Genomic DNA, 15976 nt, shown 5'->3' with positions numbered 1-15976 from the left:
GTGTGTTTGAGTGTATACATGGGTATTTCTGTCTCTCTGTCTGTCTGTCTATCTGTATATTAGTGTGTCTGTCTGTCTGTCAGCCTGCTCTTACTATGTGTACCTTTTTCTGTCACTCTATATGTGTTAATGAGTGTTTAAGCGCCAGCATCATCACAGACAATGCAAAAATCATTGTTTAGGGCCCGTTCACATCAGAACATGGTGCGTTCAAAATGCAGTTGTGATCTGCAGCGGCTGTCAGAAGAACTCAATTTTTCCACATATTTCAAGCTGACCCAAATGAACTGTACCTCACTAACCAGTAAGGCCACTGCATGTATGGTATAAACTGTATGTAGCTGCAGCTACATACAGCATACTGCACTGTGTTGTGGGTGCAAACTGAGACTTTCTGTCTTATACCCAGAACATAGAAAAGAAAGTCTACCACAGCGGCGCTCAGCAATGAATACAAAGCTTCCTCTGATTGGCTGAGTCAGAGAGGTAGGCTGGTGATGTCACAACCTCTGCCAATCTGTGGAAGCTCACGCATGGTGCGGTATGCTGTATGTAGCTGCAGTGGCTTCTCAGGTTAGTGAGGGGCATAGTTTGTGTTGGCCAGCTTGGCCCAAACAAACTATGTAAAGTGTGTGTCTTTAACCACTTCAGCCCCGGAAGGATTTGCCCCCTTCCTGACCAGAGCACTTTTTTGCGATTCAGCACTGACTCGGTTTCACTGACAATTGCGCAATCATGCAACATTGTAACCAAACAAAATTGATGTCCTTTTTTTCCCCACAAATATAGCTTTCTTTTGGTGGTATTTGATCGCCTCTGCGGTTTTTATTTTTTGTGCCATAAACAAAAAAAGGGACAATTTTGAAAAAAAAGCAAGATTTTTTTGTACTTTTTGCTATAATAAATATCCCCAAAAAATATATGAAAAAACTTTTTTTTTCCTCAATTTAGGCCGATATGTAGTCTTCTACATATTTTTGGTAAAAAGAAAACTCGCAACAAGCGCATATTGATTGAGAGGCTCTCATGAAGTGTGTGTGCAGCACCTGGGACCACGCCACATACCAGCCCCTGATTCAGCCACTGATAGCATTATTTGGGACCGCTGAACGTGAGATATGTTTATGTGAACGCTGCCATTCATTGGGGTTAGCTGACCTATGAGCGCAAGCTAAAAGGAGAAGGACACAGATGATTTACATACAAGGCTTTGATTAAGCTTCCATCTGGTAATCGTGCTCACTTCTCGGTGACGGGCACTTGTTTGCTGTTTTTTGAGTGAATTCACCGTGGTGTCCTGGAAAGAATTGCGACAGAGGACTTTTTTATGAACTTTGTTTGCTTCTTCCTCTTAAGTCGATGAACTATGTTATTTCACTCATTCATTTTGTATGTAATGTGATCTATAATAATCCATTTACATTTATTTATTATATTATTTTTTTATTGTTTGTGCAGGCAGTATATATATATGGGTTTTTGGCGCAGCTTTTGAAATTTTTCTAGTGTATTTGAGTGTGTGTATCCCACTTAGAGCTGTGGCCTTTGTTTTAGATTATTTTTTGTGTTTTGTTTTCACTCGAGTGCGGTTTATATATTTAAAAAAAAAAAAAAAGAATATACACACTGCCTAATGTAGAAAAGGTAAGGTATAATATAAAATTAATAAGAAAAAAAATGAGGGAAAAAAATGTAAAAAACTTTTTTTTTTTAGCTTTTTCTTTACCTACAAAATGTTCCAGTGAGGTGAACACTTCTTGGAAAGCCTTTAAATGCTTTGGATTATACTCATTAAATAAAAATGTGCTGTAAGGGCCATTTAACAAGATTAGAATGTTAATTGTGAAAGAGATTAAAAGAAACACTGTAGAAATTAATCTTGTGTATATTATAAAAGAATTGTTTGGATGTACTCAGCATGCCACTATGTTGGCACAAAAATCCCATTGATGACCTGGAGAGTTCTATTTGCATTTCCCAATGATGCTACTACAGCAGATGAGAGATAGAAGGAAATAACTTCCAGAGCAAGTAAGCAATCTGTTAAGTAAAAATAGAGGCTGCCAATTCCTGGAGAACTGTACCAACCTCTTTCATGTTGTACAGTGGTGGACTTGAAATGATTGCCAGGGGCATAACTAAAAAGTGCTATAAGGTACACTCTAGTAAGATGAGACATTTGCATTTAAACTGCCTCAGAGGACATTTTCCACCTGCTGCTTCTGATTTTCATCCTTGTTCACCTGACCTACTAGAAAAATCTCTTTACTTGCCAATAGCCTCATTTTCTGAATAGTCCTAAATGTACGCTTGCAAAAAATGCAGACCTGTGTGCTCCAAGCCTTTTACTGAATCCTCATTCATGCACATTGAAGTAAGAGAGGAAAGATATACTGGGGGAAAAAACAGAACGTGCTGTACATTTACAGCTAACAAGCATCACCTATTCATGTTACATTTGACAACTTTTTTGTATTGATTTTTTTAGATACTTAACTTGTGTTTGTCCATTCATGTTAAGAATCCATTCCAGATTTTCCACTATAAATGTAACAGAATAATCTGTTCTCGTGTCTATTTGCTCTTTAGAGATGTATTAAACTACTGACTTTTTCCTGTCTCTTTTTCATTTAAAAAATGTACAAGTTATTTGTACATACTCTATATAGTATACCCTGTGCCCCTAACGTCACGGAGATGGTGAATAGCGTATAGCATATCACCATGGATGGTTGTGACGGCTCCGAGCTCGCTGGTATGTGTTATGATTTATCCCTTTTGTGTTGAACCTTTACAGCACGGAGCTACTGGTTTCCCTGTCCCTGCTGTGTGTATGTAATTTGGTGACTGTGTGTACGTCCAGAGCTCAGCTGTGTACATTTTAACTTGTGACAACATTGTCCCACTTTTTATTGTTGACCTGGAAGGTTGCTGGTCTAGTACTGACGAACCACTACTTTATTCAGTGTGAATTTGTTTATTATCAATAAAGCTTTTTTGTATTTTTCATTATACCGCTGTTGGTTCTTATATACCTTCTTTGTTGAGTGGCCATTCTTTTGACCCTCGGTTTGTCTTTTGTCCTGTATGATAGGACTCTTGACCATAGCTCCAGCCTGCGTAGCTCCAGCCTGCATTTCTTTTCTGGTCTCTGCACAGTCTTCCCTCTGGCGCCCCCTGCTATACAGCATCTCACAATATTTTAATATATCTTTTTATGTGACAGCACTAAAAATATTAAACTTTGCTACAATGTAAAGTAGTGACTGTACATTTTGTATAACAGTGTACATTTTCTGTCTCCTCAAAATAACTCAACATACAGTTATTAATCTCTAAACCACTATGCAACAAAAGTGAGTACTCCCCTAAATGAAAATGTCCAAATTGGGCCCAAAGTGTCAATATTTTGTGTGGCTACCATTATTTTCCAGCACTGTCTTAATCTGCTTGGACATGGAGTTCACAGGTTGCCACTGGCAGTGCACAAGGCAGTGGTCATCTTGGAGGTGTGTTTGGGGTTGTTATCATGTTGGAATACTGCCCTGTGGCCCAGTTTCCGAAGGGAGGGGATCATGCTCTGCTTCAGTATACAGTCACAGTACATGTTGGCATTTATGGTTCCCTCAATGAACTGTAGCTTCCCAGTGCCAGTAGCACTCATGCAGCCCCAGACCATGACACTCCTACCACAACACTTGTCTTTGTACGCCTCACCTGGTTGCCACCACACACACTTGACACCATCTGAACCAAATACGTTTATCTTGGTCTCATCAGGCCACAGGACACGGTTCCAGCAATCCATGTCCTTAGTCTGCTTGTCTTCAGCAAACGGTTTGCGGTCTTATGCATCGTCTTTAGAAGAGGCTTCCTTCTTGGATGACAGCCATGCAGACCAATGTGATGCAGTGTGGAGCACATGGTCTGAGCACTGACAGGCTGACCCCCCCACCCCTTCAACCTCTGCAGCAATGATGGCAGAACTCATATGTCTATTTCCCAAAGACAAACTCTGGATATGATGGTACATGCACTCAACTTCTTTGGTCCACCATGGTGAGGTCTGTTCTGAGTGGAACCTGTCCTGGAACTGTATGGTCTTGGTCACCATGCTGCAGCTCAGTTTCAGGGAGCTGGCAATCTTCTTATAGCCTATGCCCTCTTTATGTAGAGCAACAATTATTTTTTTCAGATCCTCAGAGAGTTCTTTGCCATGAGGTGCCACTTTGAACTTCCAGTGACTAGTATGAGAGAGTGAGATCGATAACACCAAATCTAACACAATGCTCCCAATTCCCACCTGAGACCTTTTAACACTATCGAGTCACATGACACCGGGGAGGGAAAATGGCTAATTGTGCCCAGTTTGGCCATTTTCACTTAAGAGTGCACTCACTTTTTTTGCCAGTGGTTTAGACATTAATGGCTGTGTGTTGAGTTATTTTGAGGGGACAGCAAATTGGCATTGTTATACAAACTGTACACTCACTACTTTACATTGTAGCAAAGTGTAATTTCTTCAGTTTTGTCACATGAAAATATAGAATAAAATATTTACAAAAATATGGGGGTATACTCACATCGGGAGATACTGTGTGTATATATATATATATATATATATATATATATATATATATATATATATATATATATATATATATATACACACACGTCATACCTCTTCTTTTCCAGATCAACACCAATGCCCCAGTGAAAAGTCCTGTCAGGCCTGTGTCACAGTTCCTATGCCCAATAAGTTGGTTTGTAAGAGCTGCATGGAAGAATTTGCACCTAACAAGGCACATGCAAATGCCTGAGTATCATCCTTTTTAAAGAAGGAGCTCAATTTCCGAACTCATTACATTTATCCTAGAAGGGCAACCCTCCAACTGTGCCAGTGAGGGAGCCCTGCAGGAAGAGTGGCAGCTCTCCAGGTAGCGCTCAACCACTTGGTGTGGCTTCTCTGGTGAATGAGCAGCCTGGAGATGATGGACGATAGTAGTGTCAGAGGAAGTCCCAGAGCAACTTGGTTTCAGCTTTTTAGTGGAATAGCCATATATTCAGGCAAATAAGCAGGCCATTGCATGGGAGGAGGAGGATCCCCTAAAAACAGAAATGGCAAAGACCATAAAAGGGCTCTCCTTCAAATCGTCTGCACAAGTTATATCCATTTCAATCAGATGGAGCATCACTTGATTCTCCACCTATGGTGGATGTGGCAGTAGCCCCCATGGCAAGGGAGGTTATGCACCCTATAGAGGAGTCAGCTTCATTCTGGGAATAAGGTGCTCCACAAGGATGATGCTATACACAGTCTTGGCCAAGAAGGCCCTATGGTTAAAGCCACGTATGCTTCTTCAAAGCAAAATTAGTGCAAGATACCTTTTGACGGGAAAAAAAATTTCTGTAGTAAACTGGAGACCGCCATATCAAATAGTAACAGCGGGCAAGACTGATTTTCTCCCAAAGGACAGAAAGTAAAAGAGAAAAAATAGATAAATAAATATAAAACGTTCTCGGAAAGGTTCTACTTATCCAGGTCCAGATGGCTTAGATCCCTCAGGCCGGGGACTCAGGTAAATGGTGTACAGGAGCTTAGGCAGCCTTTCTCAAGACCCATAAGCAAAGAACCTTGAACATTCCACAAGAACCCACTAAGCCCTTTTGACAGTATGCATCCCCAGACTCCTGCAATAGGAGTCAGGCTGGCGCAATACACAGAGGTCTGGATAGCAAATTGCATGGATTTTTGGGTGAAAGCAACAGTCACCCATGGCTACTTCTGAAATTTCCTCAATACTCCTACACTCTCCCACAAGATACCAGATGCACCACAAAGAGCAGGTGTATTGCTGCAATACATACCAGAGCTGTGTTTCTGATTCCATTCTCAGAAAAAAATATACAGGTTTCTGTCGACCCTGTTTAGGGTTTGTAAAAGGACGGGGGTTGGTGTCCAGTTCTAAGTCTGGAAAGGCTGAACTATGTTATCCTCTTAAAGAAGTTCAAAATGGAGTCCATTCACTCAATTATTCATACAGCGCAGCCAGGTGGCTGGATGTTTTAACTGGATTTGCAGGATACCTGCCTCCATAGTCCAATCCTTTCTTCTAGAGATAGCGGAGATTTACGGTTGTGCAACAGCCTTCCTTTTGGCCTATGCATATCTCTGCGAATGTTCAAAAGTTCTCATTGTTGTTTTAGTCTGTAGGGTCCCTGGGTTCACCACTACCTGGACAACATCCTTCTTCTGGAAAGGGTTAAAAGCAGTTGTTGGTGTACTGAAAGATCCTTATTCGTACACTGCACAGATATGACTGGATCATCAGTTTCAGGAAGAGTCAACTCATTGTACCTGAGGTGCCCTTTGACACCGGTAACACCTTGGTTTCACTCCCACCAGCAAAAGGGGTGACGGACAAAAAGAGGATTTGAAGGGTAGCAACTTCTGCTCACCTGATAGTCCCCCATTGCCCCAGTCTTAGAGGTACAATCTCATCATGCACTCTGGTAAACCCTTGGGCACACTGGCCCCTGTGCCAGTTTTAACTGGGTTTCTTATTATTATTATACAGGATTTATATAGCACCAAGAGTTTACACATCACTTTACAACTTGAGGGTAGACAGTACAAATAAAATACACTTTAACACTGTAGGAATCAAAGGGTCCTGCTCATTAAAGCTTACAATCTAAGAGAGGATCAAGAGATACAAGAGGTAAAAACTGTGGGGGATGTGCTGATGGAGAAAATAAATGTACAGTTGTTAGGTGGGGGCCAGATAGGGTTCTCTGAAGAGATGACTTTTCAGGGATCGTCTGAAAGTAGACAAAGTAGGGGATAGTGGGACATATTGGGGTAGAGCATTCCAGAGGATGGGAGAGTGATGCGTAAGGAGACAGATGGAGTGAGTTGGGGGGTGGAGGGGTAGATTTGGGTGTCATCCATCTAGAGATGCTATTGAAAGCCATGGGAGGCAATCAACTGACCCAGGGAGGAGGTGTAGATTAAGAAAAGGAGAATCCAAGAACAGAACTTTGGGGGGACCCCAATGGAGAAAGGTAGAGGAGAGGAGAAAGTGGAGTTGTAAGTGACAATGAGGGAGCAGTGGGATACATAGGATGAGCACCAACAAAGAGTACAGTCACGAAGAGTTTTTTTATATCAAAGGCAGCAGAGAGGTCCAGGAGAAGTAGTACAGAATAGTGTCTGTTGGTTTTAGTCATTGGTGAATTTAAGGAGAGCAGTTTTCGTGGAGAGTTGAGGGAAAATTCCAGACGGAAGGGGATGAAGAGGTTTGTTCATAGTGAAATAGTCGCTCAGTCTGGTGTAGTCTTTCAAGGAGTTTGGAGGAGGAGAAGGAGAGTAAGGTGATCGAGGGTAGGTTGTTAGGATTGGCAGGGTCCAGTGAGGGTTTTTTAAGGATAAGTGTGATTAGCGCATGTTTTAGAGAGTTGGGTAAGATGCCAGAAGAGAGAGAGAGATTCAAAATGTGAGTTAGAGAGTGTAGAATTGAGTCAGAGGGTGAGCGTAGCATTTGCAAGGGAGCAGGATTCAGAGGACAGTTCATTGGGTGGGCAATAGAAAAAAGTTTAGCAACCTCGTTAATACTTGCAGGGTTGAATGAGGGAAGCAATGATTGTACCTGTAGACATGGGGTGTTGAGTGGGGGGGTTTCTGTGCATGGAGGAAATAGCATTTAGCACAGTTATTAACCATGGCACTCAGTATGAGGAGGAGTCTGCAGTGGCGGCTGGAGAGAGAGATATTGAGGACGTCTCGCTCCTTAGGGCCATTAATCTGAATCACTGTTATGACGGACGCCAGCGAGACAGGCTGAGGGGTGTGCTGTGAGGAACCATTGGTTCAGGACAAGTGGAGGTTCTAAGCCTGGGGGATGGACTCGAATTTACAGGAAGCTCGGGCAGCAGTTTGGTGCTCTTTTGCTACATCACTAGATCAGGGACAAACCAATCTCTCTACAATGGGACAACAGGACAGCAATTGCCTATATTCAATGCCAAGGATGAACTTGCAGCCGTATGTTAATGAAGGATAATGTCTGGGGCAGAAGGTCACCTACAAGACCTTAGGGCAGTTTACTTCCAATGGAGATTGAACACACAAGCAGAACGACTTTCATGCAGTTTCTCAGACCACAGCGGGTGAGGTTTACACCACCAAGTCTTCTCTCAACTAGTCCACATGTGTGGTCTACTCCAGATAGACCTCTTTGCTTACTGCAGCAATAACCAACTTCAAACGTACCTGTCCTAGTTTCCACATCCTCGAGTAGAAGGGACAGATGTGCTGACCACACCCTGGGATTGCAGCCTAGCCTATGTATTTTCCCCAACATCTCTTATTGTGGGATTACTCTTGAGACCATTGAGGAAGTATATAGTGGGCATGGCCATCTTCCCACAATGGCCATAGAGGCCCTGGTTTCTCCTGGCAATCCACCTCAGTGTTCAGCAGCCAGTTATCCTCCCAATATTCCCACACCTCCTAGTGCAGGACAACTTTGCACATCCAAACATATGCAGGTAGGAACTGCAAGCTTGACAGTTAAAGGGGGAGGCTGGGGAACCTAGGTTGCTCCTTCAGAGTAGTCTCTGCTTCAAGGAAGGCTAGAAAATCCCCTAACAATGTCTATGCCAAAAGTTATGACAAGTTTGCGATTTTCTGGTCGGGAGGCCTGAATGACACTGTGCCTCCATTGACAGCTGTTTTGGACTTTCTATAGGCCAGTGATGGACATTGGCCTTAGCCTAAGCTTGTTGAAGACATGAGTGTCGGCCATTTCACTGATAGCAAGGATCAAATGGACCGCTGGTCATGGAAATCCGCTGGTCATGCAAATGATAAAGCTTGAAGATTCGGCCACCAAGTAAAAGAATGTTTCCCCAATGGGATCTATTAGTATTGCTGGACTTCTTGTCAGTTCATTCATTGGCTTTAACTGAGCAGTGTTTGGTTTGGGACATTATCTACAAATTCGTTTTTTTGTAGTAACCTAAGGCAGAAGAGAATCTGAGCTTCAGGCTCTTGGGGCTTCGAAAGGACATATTGTTTTCTTCCCAGACTGAGTAGAGTTGCAGCCTGTTGATCTTTTGATGCCAAAAGGGGCGGCATCTTCTCATTCAACAGACATTTTGGGTTTGCCCAACTTCCCAGATCATCAGTCAGGAAAATTACGTCAGCTGCACTTTTTCAGAACTTAGTTCAGAAAGTATCAATCTGCATCTGCTCCTTTCAGGTCTTCCGATAAGCTTTTTGTGATTCCAGCTAGAAATCATCAAGAGAAAGAAGCTACTGCAAGGATTCTAACAAGCTGGATTAATGACCAATAGTCCCCTATGTGATAGCATATAGGTGACAGGTAGATCTATTAGACCCTGAATGTGTACCCCATAATCCACTGCAGCTGATAGAACACAGAACATGTTCCATCAGCGGATTCACTGGCACTGATCCCGGTGACTGACAGCTCAGGACCAAGAAGTGATGTCATACACGTCACTTCCTGGTCTGTGCACAGGAAAGAGGCTCAATGGATGAATGTCCATTGAACTCCTACCTCCTGCCAAGACTACAATGAGCATGCAGGTGGGACAGCGGAGCCTGGTAAACATGGCAGGGGGGTTTCACATGGAGCCGCACATCATTGTGGTTGTGAAAGTGATTGGCAGCTTCACAGCTATTTGTGTCCCTGCCACATTGAAAGCCAACAGTTGGCTGTACAAAAGTAAACACATTTCCAGCTGGGAGTGTGTTAAACACACATGTCTACAGCACAGTTAAAATTCATATTTTACTTCCCCCCTATCCCGGAGAAAGCGACCGTCTAAGCTACATTATAGTGGCACCGGCAATAATGAGGTTATTTGTTAGTACCTATATAATGGATAGAAATGAAATTATTTAGGCTTTATCATATTCAATCCATTCTTTTTTTTGTCATCTTTGGATATTCCTTTTTCACAAACATTCTGAGGAAGCAGATTACAGTCAATCTGCAAAACATGTAAAAAAAAAATCTAACACTGCTCACTTTGTAATTTTTTCCTTTTGAAATATGTATGTGGTATAACAATGGCTGGGAAAGGATAGCTGATGCTGTTAAGCACACCTATGATACCTGACTATATGTATACTTTGTCTATATACCAATTTGGGTAGCCTGTATATCTTCCTTTTATACTGTACTACGTTTTTAAAATTGTTTAATAAACAATACGAATGGCTGTACTTTTGAGCCACTAGATAATTATAAGACCTAACAGGTCACATAGAAAAGGTTTTTGTTTATGAACTATTATATTCTTGGATATAACATCGATAGAAATTCTGAGTTTGAGCATTAGGAATTGTGCTGGCCTAATTATAAAATTGTACAGTAACATTTCATCTCATATATTTTAAAGGATACGCCTAGCAGTCGTAATTCAACTTTAAGTGAATATCTGTTGCTAATTATAAATTGCTTCCTAGAATGAGTCTAATAAAGCCTCAATGAAGCCCAAATCATATGCACATAGATTAAAAAAAAATTGTATTGAAACTGTTTCCAAGTCAGAAGCCATACGAGCAAGTACATGTAATCCCATACAACACCTCTAAATTAATGAGAGAAGTGACATTCTAAACTTTTGGGAAGAAGGTCATGGCAGATAGTAAGTGTCACAGTCCTACAGACAGACCCTAAGCCAAAACAAACTGTAGCTGGTCCAGCATAGTGTATTACATGGTAATGCTGTGTTCTTGTAACATATTATTTATTTGTATGATTTTTTTCCATACAGGTCACAGTTTCAGTACAACAAAGATGTCTCGTGCACAGACATTTTCCAGCTACTCCTCTGAGTCGTGCAAGAAGTACCAGCAGCCCTTGTCGGTGTTTAGCGGCTATGAATCCATCTACTGCTCGTGCATCCTCTAGTGACATTCAGAAGGCAATTGACTATAGAGACAGTGTTAACTGGAACCTGAAAGCTGGATCAGCAAGTCATCTGCATCCTGTGCATTCAAGGAAGATGAATTACAATGAAAGCAGAGACCGAGGTTACCAAATAGACAATTAGGAATTTGGAGATCATATTTCTATTTTATGTATTTATTTTTTAGTCTTCTGTATGTTGTTGGAGATTCGGTTTAATTGCTTCCGCAACCATTCTTAAACAGATGCTACATTCATTAAAATGTGATCTATGACTGACTGTGTTGTAGATCTTTAAAACAAATCATACAACTTGATTTGACCATTTTCAGAACTGAGTATAGATTTTTTTTTTTATTAAATATGGTGTTATTTTGATGTGTTTGTGACTGAGCAAAGAGTTGTCTTAAATTAAATATCAACACATCAAAACCCAAGACACCATAAATATGTAAATTGTTGTTCAATTTAGCAGTTTAATCAACTGTCCAAATGGTGATTTACTAAAGCTGCATACAAAAACAAAATATAAATCCTGTTCCACAAGCATTTAGCACATTATGAACATTATGCAGTCCTAGCACTAGTGCCTCTATAGTTTTATGTAAATATATAGTCAGGCTTTCCTGTAATCATGGACAAAACATTAATGTGTTATTAATCTGGGACATGTCTCAAATACTGCAGGCAGATAAAAATAATGTTCAAGTCTAATACTGATGCCAGCCATGGACAGTCAGCTACCTCATTAAGAAAGAGAAGACTTTTAAATCGCTGAGACATCTGTCCATCTTTAGTCTTATCACTTATCACAAGGGATTAGCTCTTTTGTCTTTCTGACTTGACCAATGTGTGGATGCTGCATATATTGGGATGGTTGTATTAAAGGCAAATAGGCTGCTAAATTTGCAAGGGACTTTTTCTTAGCATAGTGAATGTAATTGAAATTTACTTTCCAAGCAATTCCCAATTACTTCCATGAATTTAAAAAAATATTTGTTTTTGTTTGCATGTGATTGGATGATGCAGGTCAGCAGAGCTTTGCCTTATTCACTAATCCAGGGGGAAAATCTTTGGAAAGTAAAAATTGCCTTGCACAGCTTGCTTGCCTTTAGTAGAGTAACCTCATACAGTGGCATTTTCAGTCTTCAGTATCCAGAGAGAGAAAAAAAGCTATATATAATAAAGGAAACAATCCTGAGAAGTTATGCCACTCTAATGCCCCGTACACACGACTGTTTTTTCCATCGGAATAAACTCTCACAGTTTTTCCGACGGAGTTTCGCTGAAACTGTCTTGCCTACACACGATCACACCAAAGTTGGACTGGGACTAGAAAAAGGAAGTTCAATAGCCAGTAGCCAATAGCTGCCATCTTGTTCTTGCTTCAGAGCATGCCTCGTTTTTGGTCCATCGGAACAGCATACAGACGAGCGGTTTCCTGATAGGAATTGATTCTGTTGGAAACATTTAAAACATGTTCTATTTCTAGGTCTGTCAGAATTTTCAAAAAAAAAAGTCAGATGAGGCCCACACATGATCGGAATATCCAATGAAAAGTTTCCTTCTGACTTTTTTTGCCAGAAAGTCCGACCGTGTGTACATGGTATTAATGATTCTGTCCAATGTTACATCTGAATTTGCATATTTTCTTTTTCTACGGGACAAATGGAGGTTATTTTATTGTGGCATTAAAGACAAATAGATATGTTTTGTATGTTTCAGCTCAATTTATGTTTGTATTTATGCATAAATGATTTATCCATCTAAAACTGTTGATTTCATTTTAGAAGAAGTGTATGACGCTTTTTGTGTATAAAATTATACATATATTTGCACCCCCGATGTTTAGATTTAGGTCCATTAATGCTCTCTGTTCTCCTATATATTCCAGTGCTGCTACCAATGTTCCCACTTGAATTTGTGTTTGAAGCTCTCCCTTTGATATAAGTGCAGTCAACAAATGCAGGATATTGTTAAAAACCTCTCTGCTCAAGTTTTAAATAGAAAAAAAAAATCTGTAACCGTTAACCTTGACATGTACAAAAAATGTAGGTGAACAAGATTTGTGTGTACAATTTTCTAATTTGTCATTTATAGCCAAAATAAAGTAAACTATTAATAAGTTACAAAAAAAAAAAAAAATCTAATAAAAACATGATAGTATTACTCACATTCAAATGGGGCTTGTTCTGTAATGTTCAAGAACTTTCACCACTCATCCCAATTTCAAATGAGCATAAGGAACATATCATAAACAGCAGTGCAGCGCTAAAATAGTTTTGAAGTTTGTATTCTGACTTTGAGTGCTGGCAGCTCTTCTTCAATTACACGCTTTGTTTTTTCTTATTATTCGGTTGTATGTTAGGAATATATGCCAGCACACATGGCTAACTCAGTCACCTTAATTCAATCACCATGTTGTATCATTATGTGTCAAAGCAGATGTGTATTGTACAATGGGAGGTGAGTTTGGGAAAAAAAAAAAAACTTTAATTTACATAATCTAATTACACTGTTGTCAATCAATTGAATTACTAGACTGAATATGTGAACAATTGTCAAATCACCTGAGTTAAGCCCTGCACACATGGGCCGATTGTTGGGCGGCATCGGCCGGCTCAACAGAAACCATTTGACATTCGGCCCGTGTGTACTGCAACCGGTCCCACAGAAACCAGCTGTTCAATTGGCTTCTGTTGAAGGGGCATGACCCAAAAAGGTTTGCCAACCCTCTCCTGATCAATTGCTAAGAGTGCTGACCATAGTTCCTGGTGGGGAGCCGTCCTCTTGTCAGAACACAATAGAACAGCAGGGGAGATTGCTGTACTAACATCAGATTATTAGTACAGTGACTCCAACCTGAGCTGTCAGTTTTTTTTTTTGTTCAGCTCACTGGGTTGAATGAAAAAAAATAGCAGTGTGTAGTAGGCTTAAGGCATAGACGAAATACCTATAACATTACAGAACAAGTTCAGTTATTTGTGACTAGCTACTACTAGGTTAACCATGACCTGGATAAATAAAAACCTTCACAGATAAAATAAAAACATGTGACTCCAAATTCCCTTAGGACTTCTAGGAAGCTAAATGTGTTTTGCACAATTTTTCTTACATGTCCTTAAAACTGATCTGGTCTCATTCCCAGAGTCATTAAACAAAACAGTACAGCTATTGTTTGAAGATATATAGGTTTGTTTTACACTTCAGCAAAACAAATGTAATGATCTGTATTAAGCCATTGTTATGTTAAGACATAGCATTCTATTACAGACAGCACAATATTGTAGTGAGGGTTTTCACTTTAAACCAAAAGAGGATCTTGGTTTAAGACTTGCACTGTCTTGGGTTAAAACTGGTATTTTATTTTATAAGTTTAAATACAATGGTCCTCTAAGATTGTTATCTATCTGAAAAAAGTAGTAAACCTGCAAAAAAGAACTTAAATCACATGGACCTAAGTTACTTCACCGAGGAAGTCTTGAAGAAAGTGTAAAATCCCATTAAGTATAGTATTATGACTGGGCTAAGCAGCTCAACATTTATGATCCGCATGTGTTAATAAAAGAATTTCAATAAAATAATTTATTTTGTTTGCAAAGTGAAATCCAACTATTTTGCATTTGATTTTAAATCTCGGATATACAGTATGCTTATTACATATGGAATGAAGTATGAAAATACATTTTAAACTGGTTTATGAATCACCTGTGTCTTTTTTCCTTCCTTCCAATATACTGTATTTATGGTCTATGCAGCACCTTTGGTTTGGGATGCTAATTTAACTGTTTTGTAAGAGTTATACATATAGAATAAACATTACATTCCAAATTAGGCTAGCCATGCAAAGCACGAAAAAGGCAAGCAGAGCAGCCAGCTAAAATATTTGACATGAAGAGGTGTAGTATATTTAATCACCTTTATACAGTCATTATTATACAAATAGATTTTTATTTTTCTTGTATTTATAAATGTATTTTTCCCTGTTTTTGTTTTCTGTTTAATTGTATAGATAGAAATGACAAAACTTTTACCCATTACGTGCCACATATACTCTTAATCTGACCTGGGAAGTACAGTGCCTTGCGAAAGTATTCGGCCCCCTTGAACTTTTCAACCTTTTGCCACATTTCAGGCTTCAAACATAAAGATATAAAATTTGTATTTTTTGTGAAGAATCACCAACAAGTGGGACACAATTGTGAAGTGGAACGAAATCATTGGATATTTTAAACTTTTTTAGCAAATAAAAAACTGAAAAGTGGTGCGTGCTAAATTATTCGGCCCCTTTACTTTCAGTGCAGCAAACTCTCTCCAGAAGTTCAGTGAGGATCTCTGAATGATCCAATGTTGTCCTAAATGACTGATGGTGATAAATAGAATCCACCTGTGTGTAATCAAGTCTCTGTATAAAGGCACCTGCTCTGTGATAGTCTCAAGGTTCTGTTGAAAGCGCAGAGAGCATCATGAAGACCAAGAAACACACCAGGCAGGTCCGTAATACTGTTGTGGAGAAGTTTAAAGCCGGATTTGGATACCAAATGATTTCCCAAGCTTTAAACATCCCAAGGAGCACTGTGCAAGCGATCATTTTGAAATGGAAGGAGTATCAGACCACTGGAAATCTACCAAGACCTGGCCGTCCCTCTAAACTTTCAGCTCAGACAAGGAGAAGACTGATCAGAGATGCAGCCAAGAGGCCCATGATCACTCTGGATGAACTGCAGAGAACTACAGCTGAGGTGGGAGGTGTCCATAGGACAACAATCAGTCGTACACTGCATAAATCTGGCCTTTATGGAAGAGTGGCAAGAAGAAAGCCATTTCTCAAAGATATCCATAAAAAGTCTCGTCTAAAGTTTGCCACAAGCCACCTGGGAGACACACCAAACATGTGGAAGAAGGTGCTCTGGTCAGATGAAACCAAAATCGAACTTTTTGCCCACAATGCAAAACGATATGTTTGGCGTAAAAGCAACACAGCTCATCACCCTCAACACACCATCCCCACTGTCAAACATGGTGGTGGCAGC

General features: G+C 40.1%; 1 protein-coding gene across 1 annotated transcript in view; it reads left to right on the top strand.

Annotated features, from left to right (window-relative positions):
- DOK6 (docking protein 6) overlaps nucleotides 1-14648 on the top strand; it is an 812960-nt gene extending 798312 nt beyond the window's left edge. The window contains exon 9 of the mRNA XM_077492381.1: nucleotides 10810-14648. Within this exon, the coding sequence (XP_077348507.1) occupies nucleotides 10810-11088 (279 nt within the window). The 3' untranslated portion in view covers nucleotides 11089-14648. The remainder of the gene's footprint in view (nucleotides 1-10809) is intronic.
- The last annotated feature ends 1328 nt before the right edge of the window (nucleotides 14649-15976 follow it).

This window comes from Lithobates pipiens, unplaced genomic scaffold (assembly GCF_037356315.1).
Source record: "Lithobates pipiens isolate NorthernLeopardFrog02 unplaced genomic scaffold, aLitPip1_a1.2 Scaffold_19, whole genome shotgun sequence".
Classification (NCBI taxonomy): Eukaryota; Metazoa; Chordata; class Amphibia; order Anura; family Ranidae; genus Lithobates; species Lithobates pipiens.
This window is presented reverse-complemented; position numbering and strand designations above follow the sequence as displayed.